The sequence below is a fragment of the Schistocerca piceifrons genome, chromosome X (genome assembly GCF_021461385.2).
Source record: "Schistocerca piceifrons isolate TAMUIC-IGC-003096 chromosome X, iqSchPice1.1, whole genome shotgun sequence".
In the NCBI taxonomy this organism is placed as follows: Eukaryota; Metazoa; Arthropoda; class Insecta; order Orthoptera; family Acrididae; genus Schistocerca; species Schistocerca piceifrons.
In genome coordinates, this window is record NC_060149.1 from 798,086,119 (window position 1) to 798,109,154 (window position 23,036).

The 23,036-nt window shown below is 39.7% G+C and overlaps 1 protein-coding gene across 1 annotated transcript in view; it reads left to right on the forward strand.

Annotated features, from left to right (window-relative positions):
• Positions 1–23,036, forward strand: part of LOC124721523 (rapamycin-insensitive companion of mTOR) — a 277,266-nt gene that overhangs the window by 227,040 nt on the left and 27,190 nt on the right. Inside the window, exons 23-25 of the mRNA XM_047246541.1 lie at positions 15,807–15,919; positions 18,198–18,371; positions 22,340–22,531. Of these exons, the coding sequence (XP_047102497.1) occupies positions 15,807–15,919; positions 18,198–18,371; positions 22,340–22,531 (479 nt within the window). The remainder of the gene's footprint in view (positions 1–15,806; positions 15,920–18,197; positions 18,372–22,339; positions 22,532–23,036) is intronic.

Consider the following 23,036-nt stretch of genomic DNA (forward strand, 5'->3'; position numbering starts at 1 on the left):
TTCTTATCATTCTGTTCCAACTCAGCCAGTATGTAGACTGTTCGTGAGCAGTCAGTTGATACATTGTTAAACTATATCATTTAATTTTCTCCATCAGTGGTTTTGAAACCAATAACAACTACATCTATGTTGAAGCTTATCAGAGAACCATCCACTGAAAATAAAAATTACATTTATTTTCCACTTAACACAACATATTTGTGTGCTACTGGCTGCAGGCTTTACAGTTTTCACTTGTTGAGGATCATAACACTTTAATTTTTTTCTGCCTCTTATGTGCACCCAACAGCCAAACATCTGGGACACTGTAGACAAAACAGCAGAAAAATTGGGCCATTTTGCAATAACAGTGAAAAAATTAGACTAGTGTGTCACATCAGATAGAGGGAGTAGATCATTTATTAAGGAAATGTGAGATATCTGACGTTTATTCTGTATTCACCTATGCCTTGTGTGCTAAGGATGGCTTACTTTATGACACAGACTATGGACCTGACTGAATGTTTGAATCACAATGATAATACCTGGATACTGACAAATATGAGTAACAGAGGCTGTAAAACTTTCAAGAATTAATTTGTAAGGGTTCACTATCTACCATTCAGGCTTAATTAAGGATGAAAACTAATTTTAACAAAAGGTTTTTCCCCCCTAAGCTCGCTTATCTTCATTGTTCACAACTTGAAATAATAACTTTGCATGTTTTGGAGTGAAGATTAAAGCCACAAAATTACCTTCCACTAGCCTACCATGTAATGTGTTCAAGAAGACAAATGTTACATCAGTTTCTTGTTGCATAAAGATTAGAAAAGTGGAATGGTAATCTGAAGGTACAGAGTTCACAACTACATGTTTCCGTTTTATTTACCGTTTGTACAAATTCACTAGAAAGAATAAGACAGCCATATTTTGGACAATGTTTACTCAAATTATGAAATTAAGTGTGAGGGTAACAGTGCAGCATATATTGCTGCATATCTACTTCACTGTAATTGAAATATTTTTCTTCAAGCAGCTAAAGTCACGAAAGATACAGTGTCTCACATAAGAGAAACTATCCAATCACAAAAGCATATTATATTTTTGAGAGTTATTCTGAAAAGATACAGTTTAACATGAAATCATTATGGTACCAGTTCAGTGTAAGAAGTGTAACAGATTTGTACAGGTACGTGTAAGTGTTTATAAGTGATTAACAGCAGAATACTTCAACCAAGAGTGTAAGGGTAATTAGTACTAGTGTGCCCACAAACAGCCATTAAAGCTCTCATGAATGGGCTATATTATCAAATTAGTAACCCAGTTTTACTGAATCACATACTTGTCAGAAAATATTAACTGTTATATACAAAATCTAATATGGACTTCTAGAAGTAAATCATACCCACAATTCAAAGCCTTACAAAGGAGTCTGACTCAAACATAGGCATCTCAGGTAATGAGATAGGTGCTATTAATGGGTTTTTAGTTTGGTATAGTTTATTGAATATGAACCAAACGTTGTAGTTAAAGGATGAAAACAGTAGAAATTGTGATTCGCTGTGTCGCCCTGTCACTGACCTACTTAGGCAAAATGTTGTAACTCGATGCACTAGTGTATACCTAGAAATATTGTCCATCACATGTGTGTAACTATTATTTCACTTTCCATTCCTGTGACAAAATGCTTTTGTAGGATCCAGTGCAATGTGTGCTGTGAAAGGTGATACTACAAACCCGTCTAAGGCAAAAAAAAAAAAAAAAAAAAAAAAAAAAAAAAGTTTCTTCATGCACTTTATAACGTTATTCAGATTTTTGTTATAGATGGTTTATGTCTTCTACACAAATTCTACGGCACAGTATATTGTGTGGATGCGTGGACAATCAATGAACACACCGCTGGATGTTTTGCTCATGTCCGCAGTTAAACTCAAACCGTTTACTTCCAGTTAACTGTAATATGCTCATGGTGCTGATTGTGTATGGGTGATTGTAACTGAGGTGTTGTCAAAGTGGTTTATTACTTATGTTAGACATGGCATAGTGATCTGATGCCGAGTTATTTATCTTGTCAAGTTGATGATATCAATCACATGGCCTGTCCTCTGCAGTGAGCCTAGCTACAGCTGTACAGGATTCAGCAAACACCTGCAGTGTGCGTATAAAGTGACTTGCTATCCACACTCGTCACATATTTGGCACATTTATAAGTTTTTAGCATCCTGCATATACACAACAGTGATTAAACTTCAGTGTTACTAAACTCGAGTTCTGGATCCAATAAATGAATGATATTCAGGAGCAACCAACAACTGCCTGACATACGTTACATGTACATTGAGCTGACAAAAGTCATGGGATAGTGATACACACATGTTCAGATGACTGTAGTATTGTGTTCACAAGTTATAAAAGTGCAGTGCATTGGCAGAGCTGTCATTTGTACTCAGGTGATTCATGTGAAAAGGTTTCTGACATGATTATGGCTGCACAACGGGAATTAACAGACTTTGAACATGGAATGGTAGATGGAGTTACATGCGTAGGACATTTCGTTTCAAAAATCGTCTGGGAATTCAATATTCTGTGACCCACAGTGTCAAGAGAGTGCCGAGAATACTACATTTCAGGCATTGCCTCTCACTCCAGACAATACAGCGGCTGGCAGGCTTCACTTAATGACCAAGAGCAGTGACGTTTGCATAGAGTTGCTAACAGACAAGTAACAGCGCGTGAAATAAATGCAGAAATCAGTGTGGGACATACGATGAATGTATCCATTAGGACAGAGCAGCGAAATTTGGCGTTAATGGGCTATGGCAGCAGACAACCGACACGAGTGCTTCTGCTAACAGCACGACATCACCTGCAGAGCCTCTCATGGGTTTGTGACCATATTAGGTGGACCGTAGATGACTGGAAAGCCACAGCCTGGTAGATGAATCCCTATTTCAGTTGGTAAGAGCTGATTGTAGGGTTCAAGTGTGATATAGATCCCACGAACCCATGGACCCAGTTGTCAACAAGGCACCGTGTAACCTCGTTGTGGCTCCATAATGGTGTGGGCTCTGTTTACATGGACTGGCCTGGTCCCCCTGAATGTTCAGCTACTTGGGAGATCATTTGCAGCCAATCGTCGAAGTCATATTCCTAAACAATGGGATTTTTATGGATGGCAATGACCCATTGGTCACCCAGATTGCCCGACATAAATCCCATCGATCATTTATGGGACATAATCAAGAGGTCAGTTCATGCACAAAATCCTGCACCAGCAACACTTTCACAATTATGGACAACTATAGAGCAGCATGGCTCAGTATTTCCGCAGGGGAAATCCAACGACTTGAGCCCATGTCACGTTGAATTGGTGCTCTACTTTGGGCAAAACAAGGTCCGAACGATACTAGGAGGTATCCCATGACCTTTGCCACCTCAGTGTATGTCTGCAGCAGATATTTCCAGTACGCATGATTTTTGTTTCCTTTTGTTTGAGAATTAGACATTGGACACATATGTGTTACAATGGTTCAACAATTGGCATTCAACAATTAGGCCAAACAGCCATTCTCTGTGTTTTATTGTCACTATTATTACTCACTGAGTACACATAGGGCAACACTTACACAGTCCGAAAATAACATTGCCTTGGACCAAGTTTAACTGGTTCTCTCCATCTTACAGCCTTGTTTCCATCTGCAGCAGGAGATCAGCCAAACAGACTTTTTCTCTTTATTTAAGTATGTAGAAGGTGACTATAATTAAAGTTAAACTTTCAGACTGCCAATAGAATATTATTGGAGATGGGGGAAAACATGTGGCAGAAGAAAAATAAATAGTTACCAAATCTAGCAATAGATTTAATTTAATAATGGTTGACTGCAAATGACAAATGAATCATACAACAATGCCTAAGATGTGAGTTTGATATTAAACAACTTGTACTGCTCAGCGTGCAAAGGTGTACAGGTGTGATACTGTTAGTTACGTGAGCCCATCCACCACCCAAGGTCATATCACATCAGATGGGAAAAATCGGTTTTTAATTGTTCTGAGGCCAAAAACCTCATAAAAGGTGTCACTCACATTGATTTTTAATTGCCCTGAGGCCAAAGACTGCATAAAAAGCATCAATCACATTGGTTTTTAATTGTCCTGAGGCCAAAAACTGCTTAAAAAGCATCAATCAGAATCAAATCGAATTATTAATTTCCATGTGACTGGTGCAAAACATGTTCAATATGCTGTCCACTATTTTCTGCAACAAGTTGAAACTGAGAAACAGCATGTTCCACAACTGACTGAAGTGTTTCCAGGGTCATGTTCAGAGTATGTTGCACAATGTGTGCCTTCAATGCAGCTAAGTTTGCAATTGGAACACTGAACACATCATCTTTCAGATAGCCCCACAGCCAGAAGTCACACAGATTAAGATCAGGTAATCGGGCCGGCCGAGCTGTAGGGAAATGGCAGCTGATAATTCTAGCATTTCTGAAATGGCGCATCAGCAGCTGCTTAACTGGATTTGCAATGTGCGGAGGTGCACCATCTTGCATAAAAATGATCCCATTCACACATCAATATTGTTGGAGAGCTGGAATGACATGATTGCGCAAAAGACACTCATAGTGCTTACCAGTGACGGTACAGGTAACAGGACTGGAAGCACCTGTCTCTTCGAAAAAATATGGCCCTATGATTAATGATGCCGTAAACCTGCGCCACACAGTGACCTTTTCAGGATGAAGTGGTACTGGCTGATTTGTGTGTGGATTTTCCATTGCCTATATTGGACAAGTCTGCGTATTGACATATCCTGTCACATGGAAGTGGGCTTCATCTGCCCACAAAATCTTCCATGACCAGTCATTGTCCACTACCATGCGAGCAAGAAATTCTAAAGCAAAGGTCTCTCTTGCTGGCAGGTCAACAGAAAGCAACTCATGCACATGGGTAATTTTGAATGGGTAGCAAATAAGAATGTTTCATAGGATTATACGCACTGTGCTCTGCGTACTACACGTTTGCACACCACCACTCCTCTCCTCCTCCATTCCTGTGGCCACTGCTTCCACTGACGTAGAATCAATTCGTTTCATTTTCTTCAGACCCACGGCAGTCATCGGACCAGCATCTTTTTCAAACACTTCAGTGTCTGGAACTTCGGCGGTGGGACGGGTGCACAGTCATCATTCTTGTAATACAGCTTTACAGGCAGAGCGCAATCCTGCATTGAGATAATCATGGCGAAAGTCGCAGACAGGAAAGGAGCAAAAGCCATGTACCCGGTGTATTTATACCAACTTCAGTGGGTCATGTGCATGACAGGTGTTTTCATTTACGTATTCTGAGACACAGCGCCATCTATTGATCAATTTTCACGCTTTTTTTTTTTTTTTTTTTCTTTTGCCGTACGTTTTCCCCTTTCTTCAATAATATTCCGTTGCAATTTGGCGTCATTCTGACCAGTGGTGTTATTTCTACAGCATTTTGAAAGTTTAACTTTAATTGTGATCACTCTGTACATTTTAAAGAATCTGGCCTCAGACACATGCATGCTATAGATGCAAGAACTTTACGGCACATATATTTTGTTTGAATTCAAGAAAGTTTCCTGAGAAGTGGTTCAGAAATGTTTATTCAGGGAAAAACATAGACAAACACATATGCAAGACGAAACTGTCCATCTTGCAGGTAGGATTCAAATCCATGACCTCTGAAAATGGGTCTTAGTGTCTTGTGGCCCATTCCACCCTTACAAGCTGGAGTCACATAGGCTCACTGGCAGAAATATAGCTGCAATAATTTTTGAATAGCTCTTTATTTTAGAGCGTCACCACTGCAGCCTGTTTCAACAGAAGTAGGGTTATTTCTTCCTCAGGTATCAGGATAAGAACAAGAAGCAGAAATCACATTGTGGAAGTCAGTTGCAATAGCTCACTGGGTGCATTCAGTTTGAGACAGAATCGTCACTCTGATTGAAGGCGTTAGGTTCCCCCCCCCCCCCCCCCCCCCCCCCCCCCCCCCCCCCATTAGAGAGGCAGACAGGAGGCATGGCATGCCACGTCACCTACTACTAAAAGAGGATGTAGGAATCATGTTGAATGACGCACTATCAGAGTTCCTGTCATCAGGCGGGAAGAGAACAACGCACCAGGAGTACACAGAGCTTGTGAGCAAGACAGTTTCCCTCCCTAAAAAGCGAAGCCAGTTTTGATGAGACCAACTTCCTCAGTGCCAGTGACACACTTCACTGAGGGCTGAGGAAAAGCTTTACCTGCAGGCAGAAAGATTTGCTGTGAAACAAGAACTCGTTGAGGAAAATGTTTTATAGTGGCCAGCAGTTGCGTAGCTCCATCTAAATGCGGCATGTGAAAACATAATTATAATTTTCACTGATGGGAAGGTGTTTTCCACAAGCAACGATTAGTCCAAGAATGTTTACAGACTGCAAAGGATAAGGCATCATGAAGAATACACAGTGACAGTGAGAAGTGGTCAGCTATCGATTTCCTCCTAGTATTGGATTTCTGCGAGGGGAGCACATGGCTTTCTTTTAAATCACCTTCATTCTGAAAACATCCTTGTCTTGTCCTTTTTCTCTCTCCTCTAAGGTAAAAGGGAATCGTGACATACTTTCTATGAGATCTACTATTCTTGCTTTCCCAATCTCTTATTTTGCGGTTCTACCATCCTTCCTCTTCTCTCTCTCTCTCTCTCATCTCTCTCTCTCTCTCTCTCACACACACACACACACACACACCCACACAGAGAGATGAGAGAGAGAGAGAGAGAGAGAGAGAGAGAGAGAGGAGAGAGAGAGGGGGGGGGGGGGGGGGCGGGTAGGTCCGCCTTAACAATCTTAACAACCAAAGTCAGAGGACACAGTGACTAATGTCAGTAGCAAGCATATCAGCTTCTCCAGGCAGCTATTCAGTATGTGTGGGTATTGGGCAAACTACATTTCATGTACGGAAGAACTGAACGAACTATAAGTTATATCCTTGTGACTGGGTATGGATGTTCATCCACAGTATCTGACTTCTGAAATCCTGTTGTGAATAAATGCAGAGGTGCGAGACATTTTGGTGGTAGCTGCCAGTAGTGATGACTGGTTGGCAGTTTTGTAGTTAAAAGTAGAGATGTGGGAAGTGGTATGAGGAAGAAGCTGGTGGTGTTAATCGAAGGCAGCACTTCATGAAAATAACTATCAGTTGGACGCTCCTTAAAAGGAGAATCAACTGTATTGTTCCCATGAGATCTGATGTTCTTGATTTCCTGTGACTCTTTACTTTGAATATTGGTCTTGAGAATTCTCTTTGCTCACATTTTTAATAACAATGTAGTGTTTTAACTGAGAGTTAAGTTGAGATGGTAAAGTGGAGACTGTAAGTGATGTACGTGTCCAGTCTAGTGGTAGGGATTTGGAACTTAACATAATGTAATCAGATTTATACAGAGCTGATAGTAGTATGTACAGGGTAACATTTGTTTCTTCGTCTCTTCTCTAAACTATTTTGGTAGTACCCTAGTGTTTTAGTCGCATGTCCATTGTTTCAGTTTAGATTTCTATTTACTTGTACACAGTTGAACGTGTTTATGGTGTGTAGTGTGTAATGTGTTGTGCCTGAAGAAAGAAATGTTGTTTCGTGGGTAGCTGACCATCCTTGAACGTTTACGTATGACAGAACTGTTTTATATTGTCGAGTTTGTGAGAAAAACGTTTAATGTAAGAAAAGGTTTCAAATAGACCAGCATGTCAAGACAAGTTTTCATATCACAGGAATGCAGAAGAAAGGGCCACGGCAACAACTTCTGAGTAGCAGTAACCAAAAATGTCGGTTTAACATTGATCTATGTGAGGCACTGATTGCAAGTAATTTGCTTAAATCAAAATATACCAGATGAACCAACATCGCGTAAAAATTACGTACCGACAATTTACGTAAATGTTCTGGAAGAAATATGCAGTGAACTCAAGGACAGCATTATCTGGATGTCAGTTGATGAAACTACAGACACTTGTGGCTGTTACATTGCAAATTTAATTGTTGGTGCTTTAACAATAGAGCCGCCTTCTTCATATTTAGCAACCTGCAACATACTCGAAAAAGTAAATCATTCTGCGATTGCCAGAATTGTGAATGAGGATATTAAAAAAATATTTCCAGAATCTTCTGCAGATGAAAGGGTGTTTGTGTTTATTTCAAATGCTGCTCCCTATATGGTCAAAGCAGGGAAAGCCCTCCCAAGTATTTTATCCCAATTTGAGTCGTGTGATGTGATGTGCTTTGCTCAAGGAGTACATCGCTTTGCTGAAGAAGTATGTTCCACATTTGTGAATGTAAATAAACTGATTTCGTCCACAAAGAAAGTGTTTCTAAAGGCTCCTGCTCACATAAAGACCTACAAAGAAAAACCACCAAATGTGCCTTTACCTCCCGAATCAGTGGTAACTTGTTAGGGCATGTCGGTCGAAGCTGTGTTGTTTTACAATGAATATTTCAAGGCCATTAGAGGGGTAGTGTACAACTTCGATGGTGCAGAGGCTTTGGCAGTTTGCCAGTGCAAGGAAGCTTTTAATGTTTCTGGTATTAAAAAAGACATTGCTGTGATAAGTACCCATTTTTCCCATATACCTGCAAGTATTAAAAAGCTTGGAACTCAAGGCTTGGCGTTGAATGAATGTATTCAGTTAATGAATAAAATTATTCTAGTGAACGCCTCATTGCCAGAGGTGTTCCCAAGAAAACTTAAAGAAAAATTTGAAAACATTTTAAACAATAATGCAGGTTTGAACACTTGTGCAAATTGATAGTTTATTAATGGGATGGGTGAACTTTTACCAGAAGCAATAAGTGCCAACTTATCGCCTAAATTCAAATACTGCCCAGTTACCTCAGTTGTAGAATGGTCCTTTCCTCCATATAAAAATGTTTTGAGTGATTTGAAGACACAATCTTACTACCGAACTTTTGGAACAGTACTTGGTCATTTATGTTTGCAATAGTAGAAAAATGTAAAATAAATTGTAAATGATGCTTTGGTCCAATAGTATTAATTTAAAGTTAATGCGGTTCAAAAAAATTCATGATTGTATGTTGTTTTTTAAATAAAATATGACGGAGTTTTTGAGTGTGCCGCACTGCGTGCAATATATCTCGAAGTTGGTACTGTACAAATTGATTGTTTCGCTGTGACTCGCTCACATCACATCCGCTTGTTACTGACAACAATAGCAAAGAAGGAACAATTCTTGAAACACGATATGCATCCCCATTTTGCAAATTTTTAGAAAATAATACCAGAAAGCTTTCAGAAAATGATAGTGTTTTAAATGTTCAGATTTTGTGTATGGCCGGCACTCTTCCTCGTAATTGATGTGCACAGGTTTGACTTTGATATATAATGCACACAGTAACTACCATGCTTTTTTATTATTTGATCTTGCATATTTCGACACTTTTCAAGCATTGTTTAAGCATTTTTCATGCATATGTGCATGCATTTTAAAGTTTTTTATGATGCGTATAATCCAGTCTCAAATCATAAGCCTGTACACTATTGTATTGGTTTAAGAATGCCTTCAAGATAGCTCTTGGACACATTTACTTGTCTGCAGATATTATTGCTCACCAACTCTTTTTTTTAATGGAAAAAAAAATTGCAGGCAACTACTGTAAAACCAGAAAGACCAATAGACATGAAAACTAGCAATCTGTCATACAAAATCAACACGGACAAACATGAAGAGCCATTGGGTAATCAAAAAACGAAACAAAAACATACATCGCTTAACCCCCAACAAACATCCTGCAGTGTCATCAGATATCTCAACAAAACAGGAAAGCAAGAAAAACAAAAAAATATTCTTTATACTCAGTTTAATAGACCTCATAACAACCATTAACTCCCATTACTAATTAATTGCTCTATAAGGCTGTCTGGTTACTTACACAATCTTCTTCTGTTGAAGAACGAACCTGCTAATAACCGATCAACACCAAAAGCTCCCACTATAAGTCAAACACTTGTGTGCTAAATAACAACACACATGTGGATGTTGAATACTGGTGATGAGACTCAGCATCCACACGTAGACACAGAACTTATTCTTGTAGTCTTCCAGTATCAGAATGAGGTTGGCAAGTGCACGGGGATTCCAAATGTCAGTTTTGATATATTTATATACTACCGTAATAAATCTTCGTCCATTTGGCCATGAAGACGTCTCTTCTGTCCCCAAGGAGGGACAACTAACTCACTCATCAATACCACCAGGTCCTTGTGGTCCCTGAAATATTTTAAGATCTACGCATTTTTTGCAGATCAGGGCTGTAGCTACAGTTTGTTCGGCAGCCATCACTACTGGGAGTTACCGCCATAATCTCTCGCATCTCTGCACTTAATTACAACACAATGCAGAATTAAGAAACTGCTGATGAACATCCATGCCCAGGCACAGGTGCATAATTTATAGTTCTTTCAGCTTGTCCATACTCGAACTGTAGCTTGTCCAATCTCCACGGATCCCGAAAAGCTTTCTGGAGAAACTATTATCCACTGAAATTAGTCACTGCATCCTACGACACTCTGGATGCTAAGATGCGAGCGCGCGCGCGCAGGTGTGTGTGTGTGTGTGTGTGTGTGTGTGTGTGTGAGAGAGAGAGAGAGGGGGGGGGGGAGGGGGAGGGGGGAGTGGAAAAGGAAGGAGAGTAAAATTATACAATAAAAGATTGAAAAGCAAGAAAATTAGGTCTTATAGAAGGAGAGACATTACAAGAAAAAGCATAATTTTAATTGAAAGTGCTTGATTTGTTTATTAATTTTGGAAGGATGGAGTGAGAGCAAGTAAGGTTAGAGTGTAAGAGAAAGAAAGATGGGAGGGGAAATTAAAGATGAGTAAATATTAGAAAAAATCTTTTATATGTTTTTGGGAGGATGCAAGGGGTATCAGTAGAGGGGAAGAAAGAGATGAATTTGAAATAACAAAAAATAGTATTAAAATCACTCTAAATTTATCACTTTTCAAATACATAGGCAGGGAGCAAATAAAAGAGGGGCAATATTTAAAAAAAATATATTTAAAAGCAACTTATGTCGGTTAAGAAACATAATTAAAAGCTAACTGATATTCTCTTATGTCAGGTTAGATATTTTTCTGTAGCCAAGTGATCTTCCACTGGCTCTCACTGACAGAAAGTTGAGAAAATAAGTAAATGAAATCGAATGTTTTTAGTGTTATAATATCTTGTCCAGAATCCACCATTATTTCTAACTTATCTTGACATGGAATCTCTGAAGTGTCAGACACATTTGCCAGAAGAGGCAACTTCATCCCTGGCTTCAAGAACGCAGTCCCAAAGAACGTCGGCAACATTCCATGTAGGCTTTCACGGCCGGCGTCTTTATCAGTAAACTCTTCCGGGCTAAGTTGCCGTGGTCGATCTGTAGAACTTCTTCTCCCTGACGTTTCGTTCTCAACTACGGAGAACATCTTCCGAGGTGAGTCGACGACTGGCTGCTAGGAGCTGGGGCCGCCGCTTATATAGAGATCGTAGGGGGCGCCACCACACGTCACATGGCGTCGATGTGCGGCTATCTCTGGCTATCGTCTGTTTTCTCGATTGCAGGCAATCGATTGTCACGTGATTGATGCAACGTCGACCGCCATATCTTATCCAATTTTAATCCTTCTTCTTTACGACACCCAGCAGCAATCTGTCTCAAGGGGAAAGGAAGGCATTGCGGGAGATCAATGCAGACAAGAATGTTATTATAGTTGCCGCTGACAAGGGAAATGTTACTGTTTTAATGAATACTGAGGATTATCACAAGAAGATCAGTGATCTCCTGGAACCCAGCACATACAAGAAGTTGAAAAAGGATCCCACAACGAAAGTGCTGAATGCCACCAAGCGTCTGATAAAACAGTCTTCAATTCCTACAGAAGTTAAAAAGTATCTTTGTGAAACGGAGGCTTATCCTCCGAGATTATATGGATTACCAAAGATACATAAACCTGATGTTCCTTTGAGACCAATAGTCAGCGCAATTGGAGCTCCTACCCAAGAACTAGCCAGACACCTTGCCTCTTTGTTACAACCTCACATAGGCAAAACTGAGAGTCATATTAAAAACTCTCTACACTTCATTGAGAAATTGAGGGAAATTACTGTCGGTCCTAATGACATACTTGTCAGTTTTGATATAGTGTCTTTGTTCACGATGGTTCCAGTTGATGAAGCTCTCTCCCATATAGCCAATATGTTCCCTACTGATATAGTAGCCTTGTTCCAACACTGTCTATCCTCAACCTATTTTCAGTACAATGGTGAATTTTATGAACAGATCGATGGGGTAGCCATGGGAAGCCCCCTAAGTCCCGCAATTGCAAATTTATTCATGGAATATTTTGAACATCAAGCATTGCAGTCGGCCAAAAAAAGCCCCTCGAAGTGGTATCGGTATGTGGATGATACCTTTGTAGTATGGAATCATGAGGAAGAAGACTTGAATGATTTTCTGGTACATTTAAATAGCATCAACCCAAAGATTAAATTTACTATGGAGAAGGAGAAGAATGGACAACTTAACTTCTTGGATGTATCAGTTATCAAACGGGCGGATGGGACCTTAGGCCATAAGGTCTACAGGAAAGGTACACATACCGATCGCTACCTCCATAAGAACTCAAACCACCACCCTAGGCAAAAGAGGGGGGTCATAAAAACACTAGTGGATAGGGCCAATAATATTTGTGAACCAGGCTACTTACAAGAAGAACTAAATCATTTACGAATGGCCTTTGCGAAAAATGGTTACACAAAAAACGAGATTAATCGAGCACTTCACCCAAATAGAAAAAGGCCTAAAAATAGGAGATAGCAACAACCATCAGCTGGAAAAGTATTTCTTCCGTTTATCCATAATATCACGGATCGCATTGGAAAAGTACTAGCCAAGTTTCAGGTAGAGACCATTTTCAGACCTACTAAGAAAATTAGTGAATGCCTAAGATCAACAAAAGATGCTCGTCACCCCCTAGCCACCCCAGGGGTATATAAAATTCCGCGTAGTTGCGGCAGGGTTTACATAGGAACTACAAAAAGAAGCATCAATACACGGTTGACAGAGCACAAAAGAAACTGTCGCTTGGGACATATCGACAAATCGGCAGTAGCGGAACATGTTTTTAAGGATGGAGATCACGACATAAAATTTGGTGAAACAAGCGTGCTAGCGAGGACGTCGCACTATTATACACGTATGTATAGAGAGGCAATTGAAATCCACAAACATCAATACAATTTTAATCGTAAAGAAGAAGGATTAAAATTGGATAAGATATGGCGGTCGACGTTGCATCAATCACGTGACAATCGATTGCCTGCAATCGAGAGAACAGACGATAGCCAGAGATAGCTGCACATCGATGCCATGTGACGTGTGGTGGCGCCCCCTACGATCTCTATATAAGCGGCGGCCCCAGCTCCTAGCAGCCAGTCGTCGACTCACCTCGGAAGATGTTCTCCGTAGTTGAGAACGAAACGTCAGGGAGAAGAAGTTCTACAGATCGACCACGGCAACTTAGCCCGGAAGAGTTTACTGATAATGTCGGCAACAGCCAGTTAGTTTCTTGGCCAAATATGTGACTGTGTTCATGTAACCTCAGCCCATATATCCTCCATTGGATCCATATTTCAGGAGCTCATGGCGGCCAGTCCATGACCTTAATGCTCATGTTGGACAGCTGCTGCTGAATGAATGTGGACTTATGCACAGGAGGATGATTTTCCTGTAATGTGAATTCTCCTTCAGTGCATAGCATTCGCACTGAAGGCTGCCATCAAAGTCTTCATTATATGTGAGTACTGCCTGGAATTGTAAGTTCCCTCAATTCTGTGAAGTACTCCTGCTTCATATGCAGAAATCCGACCCCCACAGGAAATTGATAGTCGCCTTGGTCTTCTAGTCATCACGACATATTCTTCATGATGTCTTGACCCTTGCAATCTGCAAAGTACTGTTGGGCAGTTGTTATCCATGGAAAACACCATCTCATCATTGAAAATTACACTTTTCCACACCATGTTCATATTGAGCTCTGTAAATTCCAGCTGGAATAAAATATTTTACTGTTTGAGTTTTTCTTTCACTGTGGAGGTTTGTGCATGCAGTCCAGCTGCCCTCAGCCTTCAGTGAATTGTGTCATTGGAACCGAGGAATACGATCTCTTGCTGCAACTGCTTCACGATTAGTGAGGGAAGCTGTCAGGTCTTAACGTGCAAGCTCTGTGTTCTCCTGGTGTGTGCTTAGTCTCTTCCTGCCTGAGCCAGGAACTATGTTGTTAGTGCCTATTTAAACCTCATTCCTCCACCACATCTTTGCAGTAGTACCTCCTGCCAGAATCTCTAATTTAAAACGTGCCTACTTCAGTCAGTGCAATGATTCTGTCTCTTAACTGAATACTCCCAGTGAACCATTGTGACTAATGGCCCCAATGATATTTCTGCTTGCTGCTCTTATACTGATAACTGTGTAGGAAATAAACATATTTTGGTTAAAGGGTGTGGCAGTGGTGACAGCCTGGAGGAAGACCTATTAAAAACGTCTTGCTGCTTTAATTCTGCCCTTGAGCGCGTGGCTCCAGTCTGAAGAGGCTGAATGTCAGTAGTTAGCATCTGTAGCAGGCTTGTTTCTTTGAAACATATGTATCTAAACGAAGAGAGAAAATCTATATGTCAAACCTCCTGTTGCAAATTACAGTAATAGTAGATTTGACTTTGCTCATAGGCATGTTGAGTTTTTGTAGTCTTTCTGCATACTTAGTGAGTTCTAATAATGATGATAAAACACAATGAATGGCTGTTTGGCCCAATTGTCGAATGCCATTTTCAAGAATATGACACATTGTAATACATATGTCTCTAATGTCAAGTTCTTAAACAAATTTAAAAAGAATCATGCATAATGGAAATAGCTGGAGCAAATAAATTTGTAATCTGTGTCAGGCTGTAATTGGTTTGTCCTGAATGACATGCATTTATTGGAACCAGAGCCTGAGTCTTATTGGTAAAATTGATCTGTCACTTTCATTAATCCTGAATGGTAGACAGTGAGCCCTTATAAGCACGTTCTTTTAAGATCCATACCCTCTGTGCCTCATACTTTATGGTATCCAGGTGCTCTCCCTGCAATTTGAACATTCAATTAGGTCCATAATCTGCGTCATGAAGTAAGCAGTCCTTAGCACATAGGACTAGGGCAATACAAAGTGAGCAACGGGTATCCCGAATATCCTGAATCAATGACCCTTTCCCTCTGTCTGATGCCATGCTCGGCCCAGTTTTTGCCAAATGGTGTGATTTTTCTGTCATTTTGTCTACAGTGTCCCAATTTTTTTTTTTTTTTTTCTGCTGAGAGTACACATTAAATCTGTGTGACACATTACTGAGGAAGGAAAAACAATGGAAGAATTTCAGTTTCATTCTTGAAACATTAGATTGAAGGATTAAGGATCAGTTTTCACTTCCCTTCATCACATATGACTTACCTAGTGATGAAGTTCTGAGAAACAAAAAATTCAATTTTTATTTAATTAAATGTAATTCACATGCATCATTCCTGTTTGTGTGAATTTAAATGTACTGTTGGCAAACCTTGTCAGTGTATTAAAATCAAAAGTGAAGTAGTTAGTGCACTCACATCTTTGTGAATGTAGTATAGTATTAATAGGTCCTTGAAACAGATTCCCTATATTTCTCCATAGTTTCTTATCACTCACTTTTCATTGTTGTATTTTGTGTTGCTTAATTTCTTTGTAGGTTGTGTGAATTTGAAGCCAGTATGCCACCTCGTTTAGGTGGTGTCCCTAGCTCAGCATCGTTGGGCTCCAAAGGATACTTTCCGAATTATTTCAGTATTGGTCGACAAACAGGTATTTTATCAATTTCAGATGCAATACAATCTTCCAAAATTAGTTTCTTGTAAGGAATTTTAAATGATGTGTGTATATCAGTCATCGCAATTCAGTAGTATAATTATGAAACTATAGTTTATTTGATTTGAATCTTTTCATATGTTTTCCACCCCCACTAATTATTATTATTATTACAATGAGCTATTTAAAATGAATTCGTCAGGTGTAATTCTGAAAAGGTTTGAAACTGGTGCAAGGAATAAGCACAAAAAAATTTAATGGCTAAAGAAATACTTAAAGTTAGGAAATGTTAGCTGCTACACATTTATAATGTTATTATGATAATCATTTTATTCATTAACGTGTGTCCAAACTCGGAGAGAAAGTAATCTGTAATAATTAAAAACTGCCGATATACAATATTTTATAATTCCATAATAGCTACTGTACCTTAAATACAAGGTGATCAATCATTAATGCAACCACTTTTGTGGCATATAGTTGGATGGTGAAGCTGGCTGCTGTGCCCATGGTGTGTGAGAGAGAGAGAGAGAGAGAGAGAGAGAGAGAGAGAGAGAGAGGAGGTCCACAGTAAATATAGTATGGTTGTTGCATAAGTTATTTCTAACATACATAACATAAATGTTTCAAAATAAAACTATATTACTCACATTTATTAAGCAAAAAGATGCTGGAACTGTCCCCCTTCATTGTTCAAACATTTCTTACATCTGTTTAGGAAATTGCTCATTGCACTCTGCAGTTGCCTCTGATAAATCACAGCAATTTCTTGACAAATGTTAGAATAAAGTTCATATAAAGTGTGCGGATTTGATTGATACCCTTTCTCTTTTAATGCCGCTGCCCCCCCCCCCCCCTCTCCCCTCGAGATAAAAATTGCAGGGTTTAAATTGGGTGGGGGGAGAGGGGGGGGGGGGGGGGTTGTAAGAGGAGGCGATGTGTTGTTAGTGATAACTGTATGTTGGAACACATCATGAATTTCTTGTAATGAAAAGATGGCTGCATGTGCCATCACAGAGTCCTGTTGAAAGGTCATGAAAGCACAGTCTCTCTCTCAGTTAAGTGGGGAAAAAAGGGAAGGGGGGTTCAAAATGTATTCCACATATCTCTTGCTGTTGGTTGTTCCTCTAAATAGAGCCTAGTATTCTCTCACCACTAATAGCACACCCCACTTGTGTTTTTTGATCATGCAGGTGTGCCTTGGGTATTAAGGTAGGCTCTTCAGAATTCCAGTAATTGTAATTTTGTGAATTAATGTATCCACTTAGGTGGAACCATGATTCATCCGAAAATAAAGTTAGGTGAGGGTCAGTTCCTCTGTCATGCAACCTATTCAAAATCCATTCACAGAACAGCAACATTTTTAAGGGTCACCCAGTTTAAGTTCTTGCACTGCAGTTATTTTATTGAGCTGTAACTTCAGTAACTTTGAACACAGCCATAGCCCATTTTCTGAAAAAGATGTTGAACTGATTGTCTAGGAGACCTTTCCAGAGCATACCCAATGTTATCGAGAGCTTCTTCTGTGAGTACTATATGTGATTGTCTTTGCTTCCTGTCAAGAACACTTCCCGTTTCACAAATTTATTTAGCAATTGATGAATTGTACTCCAATTAGGAACTTGAACATCAAGAAATTCCTGTTGAAATAATCTCCTTACAGCAGACGCTGATTCTTGTACACATGTATGGATCTTTCAGGAATACACTTTGGCAGGTAGAATACTTGTATTTCACCATTTTACTTGAAATACTTTCACACATTACACTGTATTTCATCATCTAACAAACACATGCTACCTGCACAACAATTCTACACGAACAAAGGCTTCACAGCGGAGGGGGAAATATTCTCGCTGCCAGCACTGCCACCCACTGGCTGACAGTGGGGCAAAAAATGTGTGCCAGGTGGTTAGATTAAGGACAAATCATCTAGTACATTATTCTACCAAATTGGGATGTTTTTGATAGTACACATCTTCTGCGATGAAGTTTTTCAAAGCTTCTAGTAACACTCCGCATTCTCTTATAAATAGCTTACTGCAGGATCTGTCCACTTCTAAATGTAAATTTGTGGTGGTAAATATCGTTATTCTAGCCATCAAAAATGTAAATTATTTTACACCTTTTTCAAATACATGTGGTCTGTTCCGTAGGATCCAAAAATTGTCTGTTTATGAAAATCTAACTGTAATCCAAATATTGTTTTAATAATTTGAATAAACTGATGTGCTGTATTTTGTTCATTTATTACTAAAAGGAAATGTTTTAACAGGCCCATCCAGACAACATGATGAAACTCGCCAATGCTATATGGGTATCAGCTTACCACAACAATTGAGTGTTCTTTTTCCAACAGAAGAGTGTCATTCACAACAACACTCTGTAGCAACTATGAGGCACAGGTGCTCAGTGTCGTTTAGTGAGATGGATGAAGTTGCAGAAACAGGTACTTAAATTATTTTAGGAGATTGCAAATTGAAGTAATGTTATTTTTTTCCAAATAAGAAGTAAGGCATATATTACATATTGTGCAGGCATACATAGTCTCACTGTGTAGTTGAATGTAAACTCTGGTTCTTGGTATTTCCACAAAGTTTTTCTAACTTGCTTGGCTGTATAAGTAAATTTTCCTGGAGTATCATCTTGGAGGTCGTGCATTTTACACTGCAAATTTGTTATTCCTTTATGATCTATTTGTTTCAAATGGATTATAATTTAAACAAAATGATAATCATCATGAGCTATTTGTGTTAATGAAATTTGGACGTCTCCATCTGTAGAAAATGGTTTTAAATGGTAACACTCTGTTCAAAGAATGAACGATAGACATTTCATAAATATTGTGGTACGTAGCTTCTTCTTAAATGTAAACACTAGATTGTAACAGCACTGCTAATGTGCCACCACATGCTTCCATTATTTGACAGATTTAGCATTCAGTGTATAAGAATTCCTTTTCTAGATATTCCCTCAACCCCAAATTGTTGTCACTGCATTGTCCAAAAAGTAAATGAATATACAGTTGCATGCAAATCAGCACAGTTCCTATTTTCAAATAGAGCAACCTTTAATTTAGACTGTATTGTAATATTGCACAAACACAATATCAGAATTCCCACCAATCAACTTTTAATTAGCTTCCACATGAAGGAAAATATGTACACACTGTATGACATAGTAGTCAATACAGACACACACAATCATGGCGTACATTAAGGCATTGTCTCATCATGGAAGTACACAATCATCACATAAACATTAGAGTGGCTGAGGGCCCAACATACCAGCTTATATGCAGCTGTTTTGCACATGGCGTAGCACTTGCTGCTCATTCTGTACCAATGTAAGGTGACTTCTTCAGGCCAGCTGTGGAGACACACACAGTTTAATTATGCATCTCACTGCATAGAGTTACAATACTCCTTCCCACTTGGAAAAATTGTTCACTGTAGAGGTGTCCATGTTTTCATGAGAAGGCGCTACTGTTAGAGCAGGTACTTTGCCACCAGAGGAGCATACAATCTGAAATAGCATGGGTGTGGACAGGTGGGGTGCCCACTCCCTCGTGAGAGCCACTGTGGCTGCATCAGGAAGGAATTTATGGTTGTAAGCAGTCTTTCCAAGAAAGGTCCGCAACTCTTTGACACTAGTAGGATGTGGAAAAACCACAGTGGCATCAAACATGCTGGTGTAAAGCCTTGACACCAGCATGCGAGACTTCAAAACAGAGATAGACACTAGATGGCTGAAAAAATTGTGATTTTTCCCAAGTTACTTTCAAGCCAGTGACCTTCAGCAATGTGAACAAGGCACAAATGTTCCACAGGTGTGCATCTGTTGAGGTACCAGGGATCACAATATCATTCTGGTAGTTAAAGCACCACGGCATGGAGGCCATGAGTTGCCCCAAAAATTGATGGAAAATTGCACTGGCACTAGCCATGCAGAATGGCAGGCACTGGCATTGGCATAACCCAAAGGGGGTATTCACTATGAAGATACATTTGTAATCATCATCCAAAGACGGATGCAAGTAGGCTTCTGACAAGTCTGTTTTGGAAAAATATTGGCCTACAGAAAGGTATGCTAAGAGTTCATCCTGATAGGATATCAATAATAGACTGTGAAAATCACCACAGAGCTGAAGGTTGCCATTAGGTTCTGTGACAGTTACCAACATTGTAGACCGTTCATTAGAGGAGACAGGTATGAAAATACCCAAGGATGGAAGTCGATCAAGTTCTGCTTGGACTTGTTCCCATAAAGCTATTGGGATTGAGAAGGCACAGAAAACAGGGACACATCATCGGTTTCATTGTGATGTGAGCCTTGAAATAAGTAACAAACTTGAAACCTTCCAAAAACAGTGAGGAAAATTCTGTGCAGAGCACATCCAGTAGTTGATTTGGAACATGATCTGATGCCAGATGCACTTCATCATAAACAAAAAAATCTAAAAATTTTGAAGGCGTCTATCCCAAATAAGCTTTTAGTGTTGGCATCATCCACCACTAGAAAGGTCAAAGACTGAACAACTGCCGTATACATTACATGAGTAGAAAACTATCCCAGTATGGGTATTTGTTGTTTGTTATAAGTCACCAACTGATGAGAAACGGGACAACAGCGGTGATACAAGATCCACATAGGATTGAGAATTTAACATAGTCACTGTTGCACCCATGTCTACTTGCATTTTTAACAAATTGTGCATTTTTAACATCATGTCCATAACATGTACTTGTTTGGGGCTACTGTCACTTGAGAAACCAGTTCACTTCCATGTTCACGTGTCTGATGCAGGAGGTTGTGAGTCGCACACAGAAGCAATATGTCTCTTTTTTTGCAATAGTTGCATGTCGCACAACACTTTGGACGTGCAACTCACTCACGTTGAACAAAACGATAAGGGCAAGTTGCAAGAGGAGCACAAGGCCGCTGTTGAAACACTCACAGCTGTTGCTGTTTAGCACAACAGTGCCCCATGTGTCATGGAGACCACGATTGCACAGCCGTGATGTCATCTTCCCTCCCCCCCCCCCTCCCCCTCTCCCCACCTCATGAGCTAACTGACCACGGCTGAGGAGGAGAATCATTGGCGACTACTACCATACCAAGCTTTTGTCTGATTTCCTGCTTCCCTAGATACCCCAAACAACTGGGCAATGTACAAAATCTCTGTGAGAGAGGGATATTCACATTGTAAAATGGCATTTGCAACTTCCCTATCAGAGGTCAAGCGTATTGCAGCATCACGAATGATGGAATCAGTGTACAAGTCCCAATGAGCTTTAGTAACAAACTGGCAATGATGGCTAAGCCTGTGATGTTCTGCTGCCCAAGCTTTGTACGAATGTTTCGGCCGCTTTTGACAACAGTATATCTCAGCATGAGCAACAACAACATGGATATGTTTGCAGTGATAGTAGAGAGCAACTGATATGTTTCATCAAAAGAGAGACTAGCAGGTTCCTGAAGAGGAGCTAGCTGATACAAAAAGTGATAAACACAAGGAGAAATCCATGACAAAAGCTGTACACATATTGGGGTTGATGAGACCAAAAGCTTGAAAATATTGATGAAGCCGTTTTCATATGCGTCCCAGTCTTCCACAGAATCCTCGTACAGAGAATACTATGGGTGTTACATCAAAGTCAGCCAACCCAGTGATGTCATCAAGGCTGCTAAAGTGTTTTGTTCCATGGAAAAAGCCTGCTGCTGGTTGGTGAGAACTAACTGCTGTGCAACAAGGGATTGAAGAATTTCTCCTACTGGCATATAGGAAACTGAACATGCTGAGTAGAACACCACACTTGTCACCAAAAATATTGTAATGTTGCGCGCACACACACACACACACACACACACACACACACACACACACACACACACACACACACACACTCTCTCTCTCTCTCTCTCTCTCTCTCTCTCTCTCTCTCTCTCTCTCTCTCTCTCTCTGTCAGAATTCCCACCAACCAACTTTTAATTCTCTTCTATATAAAGGAAAATACTTGGACACTGAATAACATTGTAGTCATTACAAACATGAAATGAAGGATTACACTAAGGCACAAACTAACAGTGAAGTATACAATAATCACATAAATATTAGTGTGTCTGAGGGCCCAGCATGCTGTCTTATATATGGCTATTTTGCACACAGCGTAGAGATTGCTATGCCATCTGTTCCGATGTGAGGTGGCCTCTTTAGGCTGGCCATGGAGATGCACGCTGTTTAATTATGCACGCTCTATGTAAAAGGTTAAAACAGACTATATTGATGTTTTCATGTGCATTAGATGATTTTATATTTTTTTCTTATGAGAAGTTTTCAACACCTTATGTGTGGCTGTCACTTTAATACTGGTATTAACTATCATGAACCTAGGAAGTATTTCTTTGTTATTTTAGATGAACCTGTTGGAGCAGATTCATTGTTGGAATCATCTTCATCTTCATCAGAAACTGAAGACTTGGATGGTGGCTTAAAGGAGGTGCAGAAACCTGTGTCTAAACCTTACCATCATCTGTCAGCAGCATGTTTAGCCTGTTGTCGCACTAGAAGTAGGAAAGTTTCATCGAGTTCGTATCGTCATAGAACAGGTAGTATCTCATTAGTCTCATAAGGAATAACTCTGGTGTAATATTTACATAAAGAGGTGAGCTCTACAATGTGCTCAGAATAGTAGAAGAACAGATTTACTCTGGATACACTTAGTCACTCCAAACAGTTATGAGGAAGTATATAAATAAGGTAAAACTACAAGGAGACAGTATGGCTGGCCAGTGCCTTCAGGTGGCAGAAATCCTAAGTACACATCTAAAAGTACAAAAAACGAGCATATCTTTTCTTGGCACGGAAAGAGGGGAAGATTAGAAATGAGGAGCAGGTCACTCAGGCTTTGGGATGAGAGAGATTCACCTGTTATCCAAAAGAGGGAAGTGTCACTGTTTGATTTACCACTGCTACTTTATTCATTTCATTACATTTACTTGCATATGAATAGAGTTGGCATTCATTTGCAACAAGTGCTGATCTTCAGTTTGTCATTGTAAAATTCTTGAATGTCTGCCCCTGTTACATTGTAAATTCTCCATAGTAGTTCGG